At 45.5% G+C, this 21,108-nt stretch overlaps 1 protein-coding gene across 2 annotated transcripts in view; it reads right to left on the minus strand.

Annotated features, from left to right (window-relative positions):
- Window positions 1-739: 739 nt before the first annotated feature.
- Window positions 740-21,108, minus strand: part of LOC139478770 (ATPase family AAA domain-containing protein 2-like) — a 58,255-nt gene continuing 37,886 nt past the window's right edge. For both annotated transcript variants that reach the window (XM_071261385.1, XM_071261384.1), the window contains exons 14-24: window positions 19,368-19,536; window positions 18,357-18,543; window positions 17,572-17,757; window positions 16,552-16,687; window positions 15,165-15,361; window positions 14,614-14,773; window positions 13,518-13,640; window positions 2,629-3,380; window positions 2,223-2,286; window positions 1,489-1,736; window positions 740-872 (exon numbers count right to left, since the gene is read on the minus strand). In XM_071261385.1, coding sequence (XP_071117486.1) covers window positions 819-872; window positions 1,489-1,736; window positions 2,223-2,286; window positions 2,629-3,380; window positions 13,518-13,640; window positions 14,614-14,773; window positions 15,165-15,361; window positions 16,552-16,687; window positions 17,572-17,757; window positions 18,357-18,543; window positions 19,368-19,536 — 2,276 coding nt within the window. In that variant the 3' untranslated portion in view covers window positions 740-818. The remainder of the gene's footprint in view (window positions 873-1,488; window positions 1,737-2,222; window positions 2,287-2,628; window positions 3,381-13,517; window positions 13,641-14,613; window positions 14,774-15,164; window positions 15,362-16,551; window positions 16,688-17,571; window positions 17,758-18,356; window positions 18,544-19,367; window positions 19,537-21,108) is intronic.

A 21,108-nucleotide genomic window follows, 5' to 3' on the forward strand; every position in this document is an offset into this window, starting at 1 on the left:
ATTGTTTTCCCATGAAATCAGCATGTTTTATTACAATACTAGATACATACATGTTCATTACTAAAACATCATACATTTAACAATACATGATTCAAAGTACCGTATTTTTTCGCGACATTTTAGAAGAGTCTAATAAAAACATGATTGCAATATTCAGATTGAAACATCTATGCCAACAATCAATTGCCCTAGAGAGTCTATCACACACATCATAGCCTACTTACACTGTACACAATAAATATGACCTAATAAATATGATGCTATGATACAAACAGGTAGTAAGACTCTCCACGATGTTACTGGAGACGAGGCCGCGCAGCCGAGGGAGGATGGTCCACATGGTGCAGATGAATGATGATTATGCTGCACTTATTATGTCCTTGACCTGATATGAGGTATATATACTTCAAATGGTCGGTGGTATTGGCACGGTTGAGCTGCATTCATAAAAAGTCAGTATGGAATTGAAATGTGTAAAAACCTCTCCTGAAAGTATTCTCGACTTTGTAAAGTTGACCTGATTTTTACCTGGGTTTGAGGCACTTGCATATTTGAGCACAAAACAAACATACAACTCTCTCACACTTGTATTCTCATTCACACATTATGTCTCCATACATACAAACACATACACACACGCACAAACACATACACACACATACACACATGCACAAACACACCCACACACATGCCCGCCCGCCAACACACACACATGCCCGCCCGCCCGCCCGCCCACACACACACACGTCCACACAAACACGCCCACACACACACACACACACGCCCACACACGCACACACAGGATCCTGCTCTGATGTTTACACACTTGAGGGCCATTGCTTGGAGTGGTGGTCCAACTTGGTCTCAAGTTCCTTAAAAGAAAAAGAAACACACATCTATATATATGCAGTGCACTTACAGTACATGTATCATATAATGGACAGTGACATTAATTGTGATCTGAGAAATATGCAAATGAGGTCACCCAACAGGTTTAATTATCCCCGCACCTCGATGTGATGCCCACTTCAACAAACTTACTTAATGTTCCCAATAAGTTCAGAAAGAGTTTCCATATATGTGAGCACTTCTGTAACCATGGCTGTAAAACATTTGCCACTATCTAATGTGTAGGGTGTGTCTATACTCAGTTCCCAACGTTTCCTTAATGAAATGAAAACATGTCTTAAACTGCCATTATTTTAAGAATGACATCATAGATTATATTACCCTGGGCCCCGTTCCTCAAAGCAATCATAGCGCTAAGGTGATCGTAAGTCCCATACTTTAACATAGGCTTACGATCACTGTAGCGCTAAGATCGCTTTGAGGAATGAGGCCCTGGAGTGTTTTGGCTGCTGTAAACATGACACATTGACAACATAAACATAATGCATGTCTGCCTAAAGGCTCACATGGAGAGCTCTTCTACCCTGTAATTCCCACAAGGTCATTTCTACTTGGCACAAGGAGTAAAACATGGCATACCTCAGATAGCTCTGTCTTGTCATAATCTTTCCTGTGTCTGTAAATGCACTGACTGAAGACACTGTACAGCTTTTCCAGTCGTTCTAGACAGTAATTGTCTGTAACAATCACTACTTTGTCTAGTAATCGTTGTAGGCGAGGAAGATCAAAGACAAGCGGAGGTAAACTTTCCTCCAGGAGCTCCAGTGCTCGTTGTTGCTGCTGTGTCTGAAGGCGCGATTTTGTTGAGCGGAACTTCTTCTGTGATTCTGTTCCAGCAAAACAACACAAGACATGCTCATTAACAGTGGCAGCGAGTGCTGAGATTGATCACATTAGTGGTCAGTGAGTTGACTGTCAAGGCAAACATCAATCTGCTTGAATTTCTTCTTGATAAGTAACATTCAGCAGCATGAGTAGCAGACAGATATAATTAACTAGTTGTCATTCAAGACCATGCTGGTATTGATGCATCACCTTAGAAAACTGGGCTCTGTCTACGTCAGCAGAAGCAGAGAATAGCAGTGGATAGTAGTGTCATGAAACCGCATCTGTTATGTAAGTAGCCTTAACGTAATGTGTAGTGAAATGAAATAATTCTAACCAATTAATGATTGATATGAAATCGACATTGAGTGATAACCACCACCATTAAAGAAGTGTCCTCAGTGTGTGAGTGAATGTTGTTTTACACCACAGTCGGCAATATTCAGGCTTCTCCCAGTGGCATTTAAGACTTGGTGTCATCTACTGACCTAGATCCTGAGATTCTTCTTCATTTCCGACCATGTCTGTTGCCCCAGAGGAATGTTCTAACAGCTGAAACACAAGAATCAGGTACAGAAGAGGGAAACAACAAAGAAGAGATGGGTTAAGGTTTCAAGATGAGGCCTACTCAGTCTTTGAGCTTCGATACTATACAGGAGAAATGCAAGAGGTCCTCCAGAGGAACAAGAGATACCAGTCAGGAAGGGTTTCCTGCTACAAAATATTTTACAAATCAAAATCAATTTAAGTGGAAGAAGCCAGCAGATATGTCACCTCAAACTGATTCCTGCAATGTTAAACATGTGGTATCAAATATCTGCTACTGAGACATGTAAAGGAACAGCTTGTAGAGATATAAGGTTGTATTTGAATTTAAAATAATAGCTAATATACCTTTCGGTCTTTTTCCTTAGCATGATCAATACTGTCTACCGAGTCTCCATTTGAGTCAACAGAGCTGCCAACTCCACTGTCATGACCAGGCATCAGTTCCAGACATCTTGAGGTAGGTGATTTTTTGCATGACATAAAATTAGATGCAGGTGTATCTTTCCCTGAGGAGGATGGTTGGCACGGTGAGTGTTTAGACCCAGAGTCAATTTCTCTCCTACAAGGGCTCTCAGCAATGATAATCTCACTGTCCGAATCATCACTGACCTCTTCCTCAATGTCCACATACAGACTTGTAGCATCATTTGTCACATCAGAAGTCTTCTGTTTCTTCGCTGCAGCACCTCGCTTTTTCCGTCGCTTGGTTACTGCCCAAATACACTTCTTTTTAGGCTTCGCTTTTTTCCCTGAAGATGGAGTCTTTGAAGCTGAGTTAGGTGCTGCACTATTGTGTGTATCTTGATGCTGCCTTGAACTTGGACTGCTCTTTTTGTATTTGGGAGATGAGTGGGATGGAGATTCCTTCTGTGAAGTCCTACTGACACGTTTGTCTACCTGCCACCGTTTTTCAACTAATTCTAGGGCAGGAAGATCTTCAGCTACCAAACCCTTTACCCTACGACTGTGTCGCACACCAGGAGCTGCTGGGTCATGGGGGGTCGAGTTGGATGGATGCTGCTGTTGCTGTTGTTCACCCTGCTTGTGCAAAGGTCTGGTAAAGTAGAAAGCTGGTGTGACAGGTTCTTTCACTACACCTACAACATAGGATGGAAGTGTTAGGAAGAGACACTGGTAGCACTTTCAATGGATAAGAAACATGAACGTCTGAAAGAAGATTAAGTATTACATTTACTTACTTTCCAGTGAAAATTAGTGTAAATCTAAATATTTGTAACATTGTATACTTATCCTGCATTACCCCGTATTGCATTTACTGCTGTCTTTTGACAGAGAGACGAACTGAGTGAAGAAAAGTTGTTCCAGCCAGTACAGGAGGCAGCCCCCTCGCACAGTCGGCACGTGACCCAGAAGTCATGACGTCACATCAAAACACATAACTGCTTTAAACATAACATCTGAAACTTGGTGGGGAGGCAGCGTAGCAAAGGGAGGGAACTTCGTACTGCTGATCCTGCATTACTCCGTCCTGCATCTTTATCAGACGGCACAGCCGGTGGGCAGACCTTCAGATGCAAACCATAAGAAACCCTTGTCAAAGTTCGACAAAATCCAAATGCTGACCGGAACATCTACGACCATTCCTGTCAAAGGAAACGAGAGTTGATGCAAAAAGAGGGAACCCAAAATAGGTGACAGAAATAGAATGAGGCGAATAGCCAAAAACTAGACAGCCACCAAGGTGCAACCAAAATCAGTGTCAGGTGCCGAGTGGTCTGGATCTTTTGAAGAACCCTGGGAAGGAGAACCGGAGGCGGAAAAGCAAAAGTGCTTAATCCTTCCCAGGGAACACTGAAGGCGATAACTGCCACAGCATCTGGATCCTGTGAGATGTAAGTCGACAGCTGGCAATTGTGAGATATGGCAAACAGATGGTTGTCTGGGGTGTCGAACGTCTGACAAAGTCCGGTGAAGACCTCTAGGTGGAGCTTCCATTCGGTGGGAGCCACCTTGTCCGGCCTGGACATTCTTGCAACCTGAAATGTGTTTAACTAGGAATTGCATGTCTCATCAGTCCACCATGTCGAAGAATCGGAAGGTCTGGTTTAGCAGGGACTGAGAGTGAAGAGTACCCTGATTTCTCAGATACCACGGTGATGTTGTCCGTGGAGATGGACAACTGGGCGTGACGAAGAATGCTCTGCCAATGGGAGACAGCCAAGATGAAAGCTTCGAGGTTGAGGTTGTTGCTGTGCCAGTGGAGTCGATCTTCGGACCACAGCGCTGCAACTGTTTGAGTCCCCAGGTGAGCCCCCCAACCCTGTTTGGATGCGGTGACGAACAGGTGGAGGGTGGGCTTAAGCGGTCAAGGAGACACCGCCGCAGACGTTGGATTCCACCACCAGAGAAATGGGTGTAGGTGAACCGGGAGGATGATGAGGGACTCCGGATCCTGCCGCCGAATGAAGGGAGCGAGAAACCGTTGAATGGGACAGAGTTAGAGGCGACCCCTGGCAGTCAGATCTTGAGCCGAGGTGAGGAGACCCAGGAGACCCATTGGCGGAGGGTTCGAACCTGCTGGTGAGGATTTTCAACCACCTGTGCCTGGGAACTTGAAGGAGGTCTTGGTCCGTGAGAAACAGGGCCCCGATGAAGGAAACGATGGGGTCAGCTCCGACTTCGTCTGATCGACAATCCACTCCAAACTGAGTGAGTGAGTGAGTGAGTGAGTTGGGTTTAACACCGCTTTTAACAGTATTCCAGTCATATCGCGGCGTGTCAGCTTAATGTGGGAGGAAAGCCCGAAGTGATGCTTCAGACGTTTACCTCTTCGGTGAAACCCGCGAGCACACACGAAGGTGTGGTGCTGACAAACCTAGAAACATAATCGATGCGAACCGGAATTCGAACCCACAATCGTATCAAACTGATTGAAGAGCCGCTGGGTAAAATCTGAGTGCTGGTTGTTGAGGAGACAGTCGTCAAAGTAGGGATCGAAGTTGATGTTCCTCAGGTGTAGGTAGGCAGCCAACGGAAAAGCTACAAGGCCGTCGAAAATCCCAAATGGTAGGACCACCAACTGGTAATGGGTACCATTGAAAAAGGACCTGAGGAAGCGCCGGTTATTGGGGTGGATGGTCACATGAAGATAGGCGTCCTGGATGTCAAGGCTGATCAGGGAATTGCCTGCTTTGATTCTTGTCCTGAGCAGCCTCAACGTCGCCATTCAGAAGTAAAGAGGATGTACCCGGTAGTGCCGGTTAAAAATGGAGAGGTTGTGGATCATGCGCAATTTGGCGGTTGCCTTCTTGGGAACCAAAAACACTGGGGAGTAAAATCCTGAGTTTTCGAGCTGGGTTGTGTACAACCTCTATGGTCTCTTTCCGAAGCAAAGTGTCGACGCTGTTGTGAAGGAGCTGATATTGGTGTGGTGAATACGCAGCTGCCGTCGGAGTGGATGTCAGGGGAGGATGTAGTGCCAACGGGAGCTGGTACCCCAGACGGAGGACATTGTCATGAACGGGTCTTATAGTATGCACCAATTTCTCCCAAACTGGCCTAGTCTCCCACCCACAGGTGTGTCGGTGACCGAAACAACTGGGGGTTGGAGGTCCCAGTCGTTGAGGTCCAGCCGGGTAACGCTTGGAGTTCGAATCAGCACCCTTGCCAGGATGACGATCACGCAGGGGCTGGTAGGTGCCAAAGAGGGTAGGTCCCGACCAAAGTTGACATAGTAAGGAACGCTTCAACTCTGAATCCCATTCTGTGAGTGTCAAGTAGCCTAAACGCTATGTAGCGGTTATCTCCACCAAAGCTGCCCTCAGGTAATTTTGCAGATGGTCAACTGAAAGTTCCGTAGGTGGTCGATCCTACTAGGAATGGACTCCGAGAGATCTTCGTCAATGGTTCTAGCAGAGGAGGCGAGAGAAGACAGTAGTTTTAACAAACGCCGAAGTTCCTTTTCTACGAAAGCAAATGGGAGTCCGGCATACGGGCGGTGGCAGACTGGGATGACCCGGTCATTTGATGTAGGTCCTCTTCTAGGAAGTGCACACCGTCAGCCACATCGAAGGAGTGGACAGGGAAATCATCACGCCGAAAGCGAGGAGCCTTGAACGACGGCGTGAGGGACAGCCTAGCGAAGTCCTCGTCCAACGCCTTAACAAGGTCTGTCAACATAGAGTCGGGTGGTAGCGGTTAGACCAGATCGTAGACTATTTGTCAACATAGGAGCCCTTGGAGCGAAGGAGGACCAATGGATGGGCCCATGTGTGTGTCAATCTCGGGAGATGGAGGACCAATGGATGGGCCCATGTGTGTGTCAATCTCGGGAGATGGAGGACCAATGGATGGGCCCATGTGTGTGTCAATCTCGGGAGAAGGAGGACCAATGGATGGGCCCATGTGTGTGTCAATCTCGGGAGATGGAGGACCAATGGATGGGCCCATGTGTGTGTCAATCTCGGGAGATGGAGGACCAATGGATGGGCCCATGTGTGTGTCAATCTCGGGAGATGGAGGATCAAAATCGGTTAAAAAAGATTCCTCTGATGAAGCCAAGCGAGAGTAACGACGCCGATAACGACGAGCGATAAAGGCTACCAATTATGAATAGGATGAACCCAAAGGTAACGAACCATAAAAAATGTTTTTTTCAGATTAAAAACGATGTTTTATTGGTCTGTTTTCAGTCGTACACATGGGTATCTCTCATACCCTCACGTCCAGTCGCACGTTTAAGAGGAAGCCAGAAGCTGGAATGTAAACATTAAACTTGTTTCCATCCGGTTGTGCACGCACCTCCCTATGACATGTCACAAATCTCGAAGAATAAGCCACCAAGCAGGACTGGACTGGATTACTTCTCTGTGGGGATGGCTGGGTGGGAACGTACGACTGAAAACAGACCAATAAAACATCGTTTTTAATCTGAAAAACCCATGTTTTAGTCTGTTTTCAGCTGTACAAATGGGTAGAATTCGACAGAACACTGGAAGGAGGGTTGGGAAAGAAATCAGGCAGTGACCTCTTTCACGTCGAATGTACCAAGTTCCTCACCCCTGTAGTGACAATAGAACATTCGACCAGATGCACGGACGAGACAAGTTGTTTATCACGAACGCACAGCATGGTTAATGCTCTTCGACACACAACTAATTATCGATGCGACAGGCCAACTGCACGCGTCAGTTGAACTGCGATCGAAGTGTGGTCGACGGATAGTTTAGTTACAGAGCAACTCGCAGTATACAAGGTAACTAAAACAGCATGTTTAATGCTCTTCGACTCACAACTGATTATCGAAGCGACAGGACAACTGCACACGTCAGTTGAATTGCGATCGAAGTGAGGTCGGCGCATAATTTAGTTACAGAGCAACTCACAGTATACAAGGTAACTACAAAAAAAAATACGAGCAGTACTATGAAGTATGGGAAGACGATGCATACACCGAATAACCATAATAAAAAGCAGAAGTACTGCACGCAACAAAAAACGATAAGAATGCGTTCATTCACCAACAGCTTTTATTGTAACCTGTTATATGTCACGAAGTGTCGAGCAAAAACTCCAAAGTGAATAAAACACAAATTCACTGTCTTTTCTGAGAGATCTCTTGTGCCACCACGAGTGGACCAAACTTCAACATCTTCTGTGGAGATATCTCTGAGATAATGCGAAGCAAACACTGAAGTAGATCTCCAAAAGCAGCCCTCCATAATAGCTTGTAGCGAACAATTACTAGGAGTGCTAATGTTGAAGCGATGGCTCGAACTTCGTGCGGATGAGAGGAGGTGCGAGTCCTTGCGCCTCGTAAGCTCTGAGAATTACCGCTCTCAACCAAAATGAGAGAGTATTACGTGTAATCTCTTTCTTTGCATTGGTTGAGAGCGGTATGAACAGCCGTCGAAAATGTTGTCGTCGCTGTTCACATCGCTGCAGGTAAATACGAAGCGCCCGAACTGGGCACAGGGTGAGATCAGCGTGATCATGAGGGCCCATAATAGCGGACAAGGAAGGAATGTGGAACATACTCGAATCTTGGCCAGGAAGTTGATTTTTCGCTAAAAAATCCCATCTGAGACCAAGATGGACGTTGCCATGGTTACGCTGATCGAACGTAATCCGACCGACGTCAATGGCATGTATTTCAGAAATTCTCGCAGCCATAGCCAGCGAGAGAAGGAAAGACGTTTTCTGAGACAATAAATCGAACGCGACCTGATCGAGAGGCTCGTAAGCCTGACTAGACTGGTTGCGCAGAACGACATCGAGGTCCCAGGCCGGCGGTCGGAATTTACGTGACTGATCTTCAACCATGAAGGCACGTAGAATCTTCTGCAACTGCGGTACTTTAGTGAGCTTCTTGCCCGTAGGAGACGGCACCACTGAAGCCAAAGCTGCCAGATATGTCAAGATCGTCGACCCTTTCAGACGCCGAGATGACCGGAGAGAGACTAGGAACTTCGCCACCTGTGTAGGGGTCGCTACCGCTGGGTTGAAGCCATGAGACCTGGCTAAAATGGAGAAAGTGGTCCACTTGTCATCGTACAGCTTACGAGTCGTAACTCGATGTGCCGACGAGACAAGCGCTGCCGCTTTAGCCGAATAGCCTTTCTTCAATAACGAGGTCTTAAGCAAACCCAGGCGTGAAGCTGGAAGTTCTTTATCCCCAGATGCAAGTCGTCGGTGTGAGGATGAGGAAGGAGGTCGTCTCGATCTGGCAACGGGAACGGTGGTTGATCGATGATCTGAAGAAGTTCCGGGAACTTTTACCAGTATCGATGGTAACAGCACCGTTGGCGGAAATGCGTAAGCGTCTAGACCCTCCCACGATATCGCATCGTGGTCCCATGCTAGTGGGTCTGGAACCGGCGACACGAATCGAGGGAGGCGGTTGTTGTACCGGGTTGCGAAGAGATCTACTTGGGGCAACCAGAGTCGATCTGTCAGCAGATGAAAGACTGTCGGATGGATCATCCACTCCATGGGAGACGGCCTCGATGGTCTCGACAGGGCATCGGCTATCACATTCTTGGCCCCCGAGATGTGACGGGCGTGTATGCCCATGTCCAAGTCGTCAACGAGGACGAAGAACCTGAATGTCCGGTCCAGAAGGGCCGCCGACCGAGTCGTTCCCTGTTTGTTGACGCAGTGGACGACTGTGGAGTTGTCTGACTGTATCATCAGCCGTTTCCGACGGAGTCGAAGTTTCCAGAACTCGACCGCCGAATCACTGCTTCCATTTCGAGGCAGTTGATGTGGAGGACCTTTTCTACTGGCGACCACAGCCCGGCCGCTTGGGCGTCCCCGAAGTGCGCTCCCCAGCCTTCCAATGACGCGTCTATGAATAAGTGTAGTATGAACGGAGGCTCGCTCATAAAGACGCCTTCGCAAACGTTCGACGGCTGGAGCCACCACTCCTGATGACAACGTAGCTGCGCCAGAAGTGGAACCAGGAGATTGGGAAACTCCAGGTGGGGGTACAGCAATCTCTGCAGCGGACGAAGTTGAAGACGACCTCGACGAGTCAGGTCTTGGGCCGATGTCAACAGACCGAGGACTTCCTGCCACGTGTGCACCGACGCCAGGGCATGTAGAAGTCTCGGAACGCTGCTGACAATCTTGTCCCAACGGTCTTGAGGTACCATGACCAGATTGACTCCCGTCTGGAAGCATATCCCGATGTACTGTAGATCCAGAGTTGGTACCAAGTCCGACTTTTGAAAGTTGACGATCCACCCGAGGTACCGTAGTACACTCAGGGTGGTCGCCAACTCTTCTTGAAGGGCTTCTGTGAATTGGTGAGCTTGGAGCCCGTCATCTAGGTAGAAGGCGACCCTGATCGCCTGCCGATGGAGCCATTCTACGACCGTCTTCATGATCCGTGTGAAAATGCACGGGGCATAGAAATTCCAAACGGGAGGGCCGCCCACTGGTAATGAATACCTTGGTATTCGAATCGGAGGTACTTATGGAACTCGGAAGCTATTGGTACATGTAGATACGCGTCCTGAAGGTCTATCGAGACGAGGAAGTCGTTCATTAATATCATCCGACGCAGAGAGCTGAGGGATATCATGGTGAATGTGTCGGGTTGTTAGAGGTATGTTGCGTTGAACTTTTTGAGAATGAAAATAAGCCGCATCTTTGTGGAGTTTTTCTTGGGTACTAGAAAGATGGGCGAGTAGTACCCCGGCGATGGTGCCGATGTCCCTAGGCGAAGTACGGCTGCCTTTTCCACCAACAAATCGATGGCCTCCGTCAGCCGATCCGTTGGTGGAATGTGCAATGTCGGGGATGACGTCAGTGGTGGCGTCAATCTCAGGCGTGGGGCGTAGCCTGTTGTCAAAATGTTCTGAACGTAAGGGTCGTTGAGGAAAACCCACTTGTGGGCATAGTGATGAAATCTCCCCCCTACCGGTAGCTTGTCTAAAGGTAGTGTCACCGGGTGAGACTTCCTCCCCCGCTGGCACTTTCCCCCTCTGGGATACTTGGAAAAGGAGACCTGGCAACCTTTCCTGTCGGAATCTCTCTTGCGGGACGGTTGTCAAGAACGTCGTTGGTACGACCGTCAAACAACTGTTGCGATGACCACGGGGCCCGTAGGAGTGACATGCCATGACGATCAGGTAGGTCAGTGCAGTCGATGGCGACGTGCCGTAGTAATCTGGCCCGATACATATCGGGACTGAGCGAGGACGTCCGAGATCCACCGTTGCATACAGGTGAGGAGCGATGGCACCGTCCTGCCGTCCTCGTCCTGGGGTTCTTTCTCCTCGAAGTACACTGAGAGGGCCTCAATCGCTGTCGACAGCATAGCAAGCAGTTGTAGCTGGTGACGAACAGCAGTGTCCATGGATTGCAAATGCCTGTCTTCTACAAGAATTTTGGAGGGCGCTGGTTTCTTGAAGAGTGGGCCCCAATCCAAATCCCTAGTCATGGGTGACGAAAACGGCATGCCATAGATCGGGTAACGAGATCGACAAGGCGGCTTGCAGAAGCTCTGTCCAGGCAGAGCAGAGGCAAAGTTCTGGTCCATATCGTGAGCCATGGCTCTGAAGACATCGGGAGGAGAAAACTGAAGAGACTGCGGTGTATCTCCGACCTTAAAGCCCGCACGCGTCGGTTTGTCATCTTGTGATAACTCAGGTAGAAAGTTAGATAGCCAATCAAACAACTCAATGTCTTTGGGAGGCCTAGGAGGGCTGTCGTCACAATCCATCGTCGACGTCGATTGTGGAGGCGTAGATGAAGGAGCTGGTGTACTAGTTGACGGGCCATGGACCCCCGACGTAGTCGTATCCTTCTTGGTCGACGCCGTCGAGGCGAGTACGGCCGCCGTGATCTGGGCTATCAAAGCCGGGTCGATATGAAAGTGAGACGAGGTTGTCGTTCTGTCACTATCTTCACTACGACGCTTAACTCCCCAAAACTCCCTGCGAGAACGTCGCACGTCCCCGTGGGGACGAGGGCTACGATCTCTAACTGTAGAAGTACTACAATCCCCATCGTAGTTATCATCCAAATCGTACCTACGACAACCACGATGGCGATGAACGCCCTCGTGTCGTGTACTGTCTCTCAACGAGGCACTCGACCTGTCGTCCCGACTTAATCGGGAACGACTTCTGTGTCCAGTGTCGTCCCGCACGACGTCCCTATCGTCGTTGGAAGAACAAGATACGGACTGACTGGGGACCGTAGTCCCCTCATGGTCTTCGTCACCACCCGGTCCCGTCGGAACAGGGGAGGTTGAGTGACGCTCTCGATCAACCGATTGACGAAGATCAGTCGTGCGGGTATTATTGTCAGCAGGCGAACGGTCACTCACGTGACTTGTCGAAAACAGAAGTTGACTGAGGCGGGTCTTTATCAACTGATTTCTTAGGTGTGGCCGACCCGCCACCCCCAGGGCCTGATGTGGAGGGTGCATAGTCCAAGGATCCAACCGATGTCCTTCTCTGCTTGTAGCGCTGGTCAGTGGCCCGCTTCGCCAACGCACGAATATACAAGTTAAAGTTTATAGAAGACAAGTTCTCACATTCTTTACAACGTTTATCCCACGAACACGTTGAAAACCCGTCCTTAATCATGCAGGAAGGACAATACTTGTGAGGATCTACTTTAGACAGTTTTCGTTGACACGAGGCACAAATGCCCGACATATTGCCACATGTAGAATCACTGTCAAACAGCGAAACACTCGTTGAACACAACAATGGATTACCAGGGATTACATTCCAGGAGTCTACAGGTAAGACATATTTTTATTATTACTTTATTAGAACAACTGTAGATAAGCGATAAGCACTAGTAGAATACAAACTAGCAGTCTACCCCGAAAGACTTTCTCGAGCGACCAGCTCAGAGGCGCGCTGAGATATTTGTGACATGTCATAGGTGCGACTAGACGTGAGGGTATGAGAGATACCCATTTGTACGACTGAAAACAGACTAAAACATAAAAAATACAGCAGATTTTTGTTGAGGAAACAACGCAAAGTTTGGATCATAAAGCTTTATATTTCCACAAGGGATACAGATACGTCTGTCTGTGGTGGCTGACAACGCAGTTATGTGTTTTGATGTGACGTCATGACTTCCGGGTCACGTGCAGACTGTGCAAGGGTGCTGCCTCCTGTACTGGTTGGAACAACTTTCTTCAGCAGCTAGAATTCACACAGTTCGTCTCGCTGTCAAAAGGCAGCAGTAAATACGGAGTAATGCAGGATAAGTTAAAAAATTATCTTTAAGTGGCATTTTAGAAAACTGTTGATTTGGGGATTTTTGCTTTCTCCTTTCCACACAATGTTTAGGTACAGATGCTGGTAGCATCATCAAAAACGTCATTAACAACTTGGGAGGACATTAACAAACTCCCACTCATCAACATGTTCATGTCAACCAAACCAGTTTCAAACTGGGTCAACCTCTGTGTAATATAAGGAAACATATATCAAAAATTGACAAAGAACGATGGCAATAATACCCATTCTGTACTGTGCAAAACAAAACTATCAAGACTGTAAATGTTGTTTTTGTCAGAATTTATTTGGTCCCATAAAATGTTGATCACAATCATTAAAGTCATATTCTTTCATGTTCTTTTCTATACTTACATTATTTTTGTTATTTTTCCATGACTTTTCCAGGATTCCATTCCCAGTATGCATGCTGTAGACAAATCTTTTTTCATAATAGTTTATGGTTGATATTTGTGCTCAACACCATATCTCGCACATCAGTTTAGGAAATATTTTCACACTCACCTCTCCTCTTTTGACTCTGAGCTATACTGTGACAGAGTTTTTCAAACTCTGGATCAAGTTCAGCTTCAATTATTGCCTGGGCTGTGTCTCTCAAGGCACACGCTCTGTGACGAATTGCTTTATCTGGAAGCACATTTGACACAAATACAGATCAACAATGTTTAAATCTGCTCAAACGACACAAGTGAAGAGTTGGGACAGCGAGTGTGTTTGACTCTTCCTTCAGAGACTGCATGTCTTGAAGCAGTGATCGAAAAGAAATTACAACCAGTAAACGAAGCAAACTGTGTCTGACTGAAGTAAGGACACATTCTTGGAGGGCCAGGGAAAGTGTTCAGCATAAGAATGCCACAGGAGTAAACTGACATCAAAAAGCTTTACAGAACATGGTAGAGATCAACATCAAAACCTGTTTGGTTCATTAACTGTTTGTTGTTTAACACTGCACACAGCAATATTCCAGCTATATATTGGCGATCTGTAAATAATCAAGTCTGGACCAGACAATCCAGTGATTGATATCATGAGCATCGATCCACGTAATTGGGATATGATGACAAGTATCAACTAAAACATTGAGCCTGACCACACACCATCCTGTAAGTTACCTCTTACGACATTTCAATGAACTGATGATCTCATGGATCTTGGCCCGCTAAGACAATCATCACCATACTTTACATTGACTTACGACAGTTATAGCCAGAGACAATCATAGCTTTGACATAGACTTAGACAGTCAGAGCTTAGACGATCATCACCATACTTTAACATTGACTTACGACAGTCATAGCCAGAGACAATCATAACTTTCACATAGACTTACAAGTCTTAGAGCTAAGATTGCTCTGTGGAACGGGGCCCTGTACTTTAATTGATACCCAAGCACTTTACAGGGAGTGTGATTATTATCTTCAACGCCCACCCCAAACAAAACATTTTCTATTGAATTCAGAATACACCTGCTGTTCAAGTATATGCAGATCCTGTTGTTACAATGAGGACAAGAAATCTCACAATACACCAGTATCTGCTGGAATCAGTGGAGCCATATCATGGGATTAGAGGACGTTGCCTGACGGAGTAGGATCTCTACCTGAAGGGTCTCTGTCCGGGTTGTACTCCAGAGCGTTGAGACTGATCTGATTGATGTCACCCAGGAAATCAGCGACTGTCTGGTATTCATGTAGATCAATCTTGGACATCATGGTCGACAGGTCCATTGGACTCTGAATGATTTCATAGTAGTCCGGCACCTGACAAGATAATTAAATGGTACTCTAAAGCAGCTACAGAGGAAAATAAAGTAAGTTTGACGCCACTTTTAACAGTATTCCAGTTATATCGCGGCGTGTCAGCTTAATGTGGGAGTAAAGCCCGAAGTGAAACCCAGGAGCATGGGTATGGTGCTGACAAGCCTAGAAAGATAATCGGGGCAAACCAGGATTCGAACCCACAATCATAGGTTTCTGGCATGCCCAAGGGACGCAACTATGCACAGCGAATCACAGCGCCTTAGACGACTGGGTCACCCGTGCCCCCCATGTTCATTTAGAAAATGTCACATACATGTACTATCACAAAAAAGATGATGAGCATCTTTCTTCATCAGTTAGTTTAGATTTTCTACTTTACCAAGGTACTTACATCCTCCACATCCACTGGCTTGGTGAATATGGAGAACTTTCTGTCTCTGCCCAGTTTGTTGAGGACGTCGCGGAGGAAGATGCGCAGCTCCCGAAACGTGGCCTCCTCTTGCTGCTTGAGTTTCTTGGACTCAGCTTCTGTCAGTTTGGCCGGGACCGGAGGAGGTGCCTTGGGTAGGACCTCCAACATTCGCAGTGCTAAACACCCACAGAATACATCATTTAATATATCATGGAATTACAAACATAACAAGAAATTCCAGCAAGTGACTTGTGTCGTGACATGTGAAGACAGATATTTGAAATTTGTTTTACGTCACAGTCAGCAAAACTGTGGTTAGGGTTAGGGTTAGGGTTAGGGTTAGGACAGGCCACAAAGAATGGACTTCCTACACTTGAGCCATGTAAGGGACTGAACTTGGTTGCTTTAACCGCTAAGCTCTACATAGAACTCTTCAAGGAAAATATTAATAGTGATACTGATACAACAGATAAAAGGAGCTCAATATTTGATAGTCAGGTATTAATTGGGCAAAAAGATGTCACTTGGAGAAAGAAATCAAAATCAAAATACTGAATTACCTGCAGATCAATACTTCCATCAAAGATAAATAATGTTTCTCATCAGAAGATTGTTTTCAAAATGACCAATTATTTGGCTTTTCAGTGAAGACATGAACTCTTTTGCAACCAATGCATGATATTTAAGTCAAGGGAAAATAAAGTCTCCAGATTAACAGAAATACAAGCTTCAAGCTCAAATGCTGCAGTCTCAATGACCTGCAAACTGATGAGAAACATTTTCTTCCTTTTCATGGTCCAGTGATCACAGAGGAAAGTGCATTAGGCAAACATGTCAACCGTAGACATAACCACTTGCAAACTCAAGTCAACTCAAGGTTTCTTTATATCCTCTTGTACATACCGTCCTCCACCTCAGAGGGTTTCAACAATGGTGACTTTGCTCTGAGCTTAAGTTGTAACTTTCGCAGATTCTCATTCCCTACCACACAAACAAACACATACACAGTGAGAGGGTGAGACTGTGAGACAGGGTGAGACAGGGTGAGACACATGCAAGACAAGGGTGAGACACACATCAGAAGGAACATGCGTCAAGTACAGCAGGGGGACAAGAAGGCGGGAGTGTAGCAGTAGCAAGGCTTGGTTCAGTTCTATACAAGAAAGGAACTAGCAGCCATTAAGCATGCATTAATGAGAGGTTCAAATGGGGATCAATTCAGATCTAGATCAGAAAGAACTGATTGTTCAATTAGTGCATCTTACACTACCGTTACACTGTTAGGATGGTGAAGGTAACGAGATACAAGCTTCTGCAGCATGAGCTGGTGGAAGTCAGCCATGTTGTCAGCCTCTGATGAACATACCTGCCTGCTTCTTGAGAGGCGGAGGTTTGATGGCTTGATTGAGCAAAAGATCCTGGAAGTATTCTCTTCGTTCATCAGCCTGGGGGTCTCGCATCTCCAGGACCTCCCCAGCATGAGAGTCAAACAGAAGCTGTAGCTGCAGTGAAACAAATGTGTGGATGCAACATCAGCTGCCTGACTGAAAAGCTGTTAAATGGGACTCGCAGCCCAAAAACAGCGTGGACTTCCGCCAAACGACCTAAATATGTTATTCATTAATGTTGCATTCAGTTTCCTAAACATCTGGTGGAAACATTTACCATCATTGTTTGGTCGCCATGTAAGAATAAAACGTCATCTATTGTTTTCAGGTCATTCAATGTATTTGTGGTTGATATCTTACAGCGGTTTATATACTTAAATAATATATCTATGCGATAAATTGCAAAGAACAGTGAAAACTAAGTGTGGTTTATTTCACGATAAAGCATTGTTCTATCATGACGTCAATTCTGAAGATAAGAACATACGCTCGCAACTTGATGACGTTGTATACTGGATGACCTTGTGAGTTGTTCCCTATAGATGTAGCTTGGTAACGCAGATCAACTTGATGGCAGAACAATAGCATCCAATATTGGGAGAGATACGACAGTTGGTATTGGGAGAAAAGGTACAGGTAATCTTCCTGAGAATATGACAGAAATACCCACCTGTGCATAACTTGGACTTGTCCGACATTGCCGAGGTCGGATTCTATTGAGGGAGTCATCATTATTAAAATATGGGTAATAATTTCTAAAGCTTTACATAATGTTGATATCTCATAAAAGAAATAAATGACTCGTGGGAGTTGTTTTAGCACAAAAAAAGTTGGTTTGAAAGGGCAAGGGTGAAAACTAGGCTTTGGTACAGGTAAGTGGACACTCCTGCCTTGGGAAGATGACAAGAAGTACACACGAAAATACAGACACTTGTCACAGTACTTCACTTCAACATCCCAAAGCGTGAGTACACAAGAACAAGAGCAGGTAAACTAACCAGGCAGTCTATCTGTGGGTAAGGGACCTCACTGGTGGCCAGGATGAGGATGGGTGTGGTCGGGTCCAGGTCCTGGATCATGGTGAGAAATGTGGCTCGCAGTGTCTCGCTGAGCACCTCCCACCACTGGTCAACGTACGGCATGTACACAATGCTGGGCGAACACCGGCGTGCTTCGCGGAACACCTGCAACACAATTGGAATTGGTGTTAATTGATGCCTGAATTGTAGTCTCCTCACAAAATGAATTCTGTGGTAAAAGGTAAAAAATTCTGCGGCATAAATAACAAAATTCTGCGGTAAAAGCATAACCATGAAACTGATTTACTGTGACCTAGAATTCTGAAATAAATGAAAGACTCAGGTTAACACCCAAGTATGAAGCAGCTCATGTAAATGGAGATGCCTCAGGGTCTCGTCAGAATTTGAGTGCTGAAACTACTGCCACACATGGACATGTCATTTACAGCCTTACAGAATTATTTAGAGTCATTGATCAGTCCTGTCAAAAGTCAAGATCATCATCAAGGGTAAGAGATTGAAAAAAATATAACTCAAGAAAATTTACTGTCGACAAATGAAACATGGTACATGTCATCCTGGGAGTGGATCTGTGATCTACATTCTTGTTGTTACACGGAATTCTACGTTCAGAGACGTGATATGTGGTTTATATGCTGTACAGGCCTTGGGAATGTTCTTTGAGGTCAAGGTCAAGGTCAAAGAATGGTAATTCAAGGTTAAGTTTTGCTTCTTTATGAACTGAAATCAGCTGCTGGAAATACCTGAGCACATGACTCCTCGGGCGTCTTGGCAGAGGCTGCATACACTGTAGGAAGGTCAAGCACTTGCACCGGCAGCTGTTCCAGATGATGGAGAATAGCTGGTCCCAGATGAGACGTCTGGCCCTGCCCACGACTCCCACACAGTAACAGTCGTGGCCGATACGTTGTTGGAACCTGGTACGATTGTCTTAGAAAAATACCCACATTGGATTATAACACACTAATAGATTATGCATTGTTAAATTTTGTTTGCGTTATTGCAGATTTAATAAATGCGGAAATTTAAAATTTAAAGAATCCTCATGTTTTTCACATGAATTTTGAAAAAAGGTAATGTTCTTTGACCATCCAAATTATTTTGTACTAGTTATTATTTTAGTTTCTGTTATGTGAAATTGGGCAAAATGGTGTGTAGGTTTTCTGTCTGGTTTCGCACTATGGCAGGGGTGCTCAGGTGAGGTGAAACGTGGTGCTACCATGACGCAGTTTAACATGAATACCCCATTCAGACACAGAATACTCAGAGCCGACCAATCCTTGCGCTTAATGCCAAGCCCCTGGCAGGGTAACAACAAGTACTATCTTTTAACATCTTTTGTTGTGATCTGATGGCATACGCCCTACCACTTGACCGGTCAGCAGGGTGGTCAGAGAGGCTCCACATTGCCATCTAGGACAGGACTCCACTTTGGTTGTAGCTGTCACACATGAACACTGTAACACTCAGCCTCCTTGTCCAGTGGTTTGGGGGAAAAATAATCCCTAAAACTCCATTCATCTTTCTAGATCCATTATACATTTCGACTTAGCTCAAAACAGCTTTATATATTGGCACTAATCCTATATTCCTTGCCAAACTGCCCAATAGTTAAGTTATCAAAAGGACCAGTAGAAATTTGCGGGTTTTAAGGGTTTTGCTATATGTTATCATCATAAAGACTAGTGGACCAAAAATGTTAGTTTCTGTCGCTGCAGAGAGAGGTGTATAGTAGCCCATCTTTAATAGCTAACCTGCCAAAGTTGAGATAGGCTGGAGCATGATCAGGGATGGGAGGTTCCAGACTCGACCGCTTTCGATTACGACATTTCTCGTAGATTGATGGCATCTCCTCATCATCATCACTGGCCAACTCATCCAGGGTTACCTCCCCTTTTTGGTTCTCCGCCTGAGAATTGGTTGCTGCAAAATATCAAGTTAATACTCATGACCAATCAGGCCGACACTTTATACAAGACATATATTCATGTCAAGATGCTGACACAAGATGATGAGGATGAGGATGATCAGAAGAGGATAATATAATCAGGGAAACTGAGAAGTAAACATGGCTAAAGTCAATAAAGCAGTCAAGACAGTAGTCTGAAGCCCATATCTAGTCGAATGTACTCCAGCGCCACGTTTCACAAAGCGATCTTAGCTCTAAGACTGCCGTAAATCTATATAAAGTATGGAGTTACGATCGTCTTAGTGCTTCATCACTTTGTGGAATGGGGCCCCGGCTAGTAAACTCAGCTAATTGTCCGTGGAAAACAATCTACGATATGTATAGTGTGGGGCATGGTTTGACTTTCAGATCTTCACACATCAAAAGACATTAAAAGATTTTATAGCTAAAATGGATAGAATTATCATTAAATCGCCCACATGTTATAAAGAATTGAGCGGGCCACTGTGACTTGATAATGCCCTCATATTGCTTGACGACAGGCCATTATCACGCCCGTTTTTAGGTGACGTCATAGGATAGGGATAGGTGACGTCACGCTCAATAGTGCCATCATCTGGTTTGTTCTATGACGTTTAAATATTTGTAAAAGTGGGTCAGTGACATTCGTGCTGATTGCACTAAATGTTTCAAAACCGATATTGTTTATTTTTATTTGATAATAGATTCCATCCATTTTAGCTACAATAACGGTAATGCTATTTTTCAGGGCATTACCATTTGCAGAAGCCCACCCACACCCACCCACACACACACACCCACCCACACACACCCACCCACCCACACACACACATCCACCCACCCACACACACACACAACTTCTTGTTATTTATAACTGTTTGAAACAAATTGACAACACTACTTTTGGAAGCACTGTCTAAAACTGGTGCTAATTATAAGCATTGTTATGTGTGTCATTGTTCCTGCCCATCTAGTGTGACCCCGAGGAGGCTATACTTCAAACTATCCCCATCAAATGCTTCACTTTATTAATGCAAGCATGGAACACTTACATGTTTCACAGTAATTTCATGCTCACATTATTTCATGATTTACAGTATATAAGACTGTGTGTGAGTGAGTATGGTTTTACGCCGCTTTTAGCAATATTCCAGCAATATCACGGCGGGGGACACCAGAAATGGGCTTCACACATTGGACCCTTGTCGGGAATCGAACCCGGATCTTCGGTGTGACGAGTGAAGGCTTTAACCACTAAAGTACTCACGGAAATGGAAAAAAAATTGTTTTTCTCAATTTAAAAATCGACACAAAGAGTTACGTAGCTGTATATACGAAATAACAAAACAACTCGAAAAGTACTAGTCTGGATTTGCTAGTTTGATCTCAGTGAACAATACAAAATGTACTTTACAGGAGGTAATTTGTCGGCACTTTCAACATTCAAAAATAAAACTGAGTCCAAATTGACAAAGCAGAAACAGACTATAGGCATTATGCACCTGTTCTCACCTGTCGTCAAGGTGTCATAGGTCACCTTGATCTACTTACACCTGTATATGCCC

Source organism: Haliotis cracherodii, unplaced genomic scaffold, assembly GCF_022045235.1.
Source record: "Haliotis cracherodii isolate W230 unplaced genomic scaffold, xgHalCrac1.p SCAF_4, whole genome shotgun sequence".
Lineage (NCBI taxonomy): Eukaryota > Metazoa > Mollusca > Gastropoda > Lepetellida > Haliotidae > Haliotis > Haliotis cracherodii.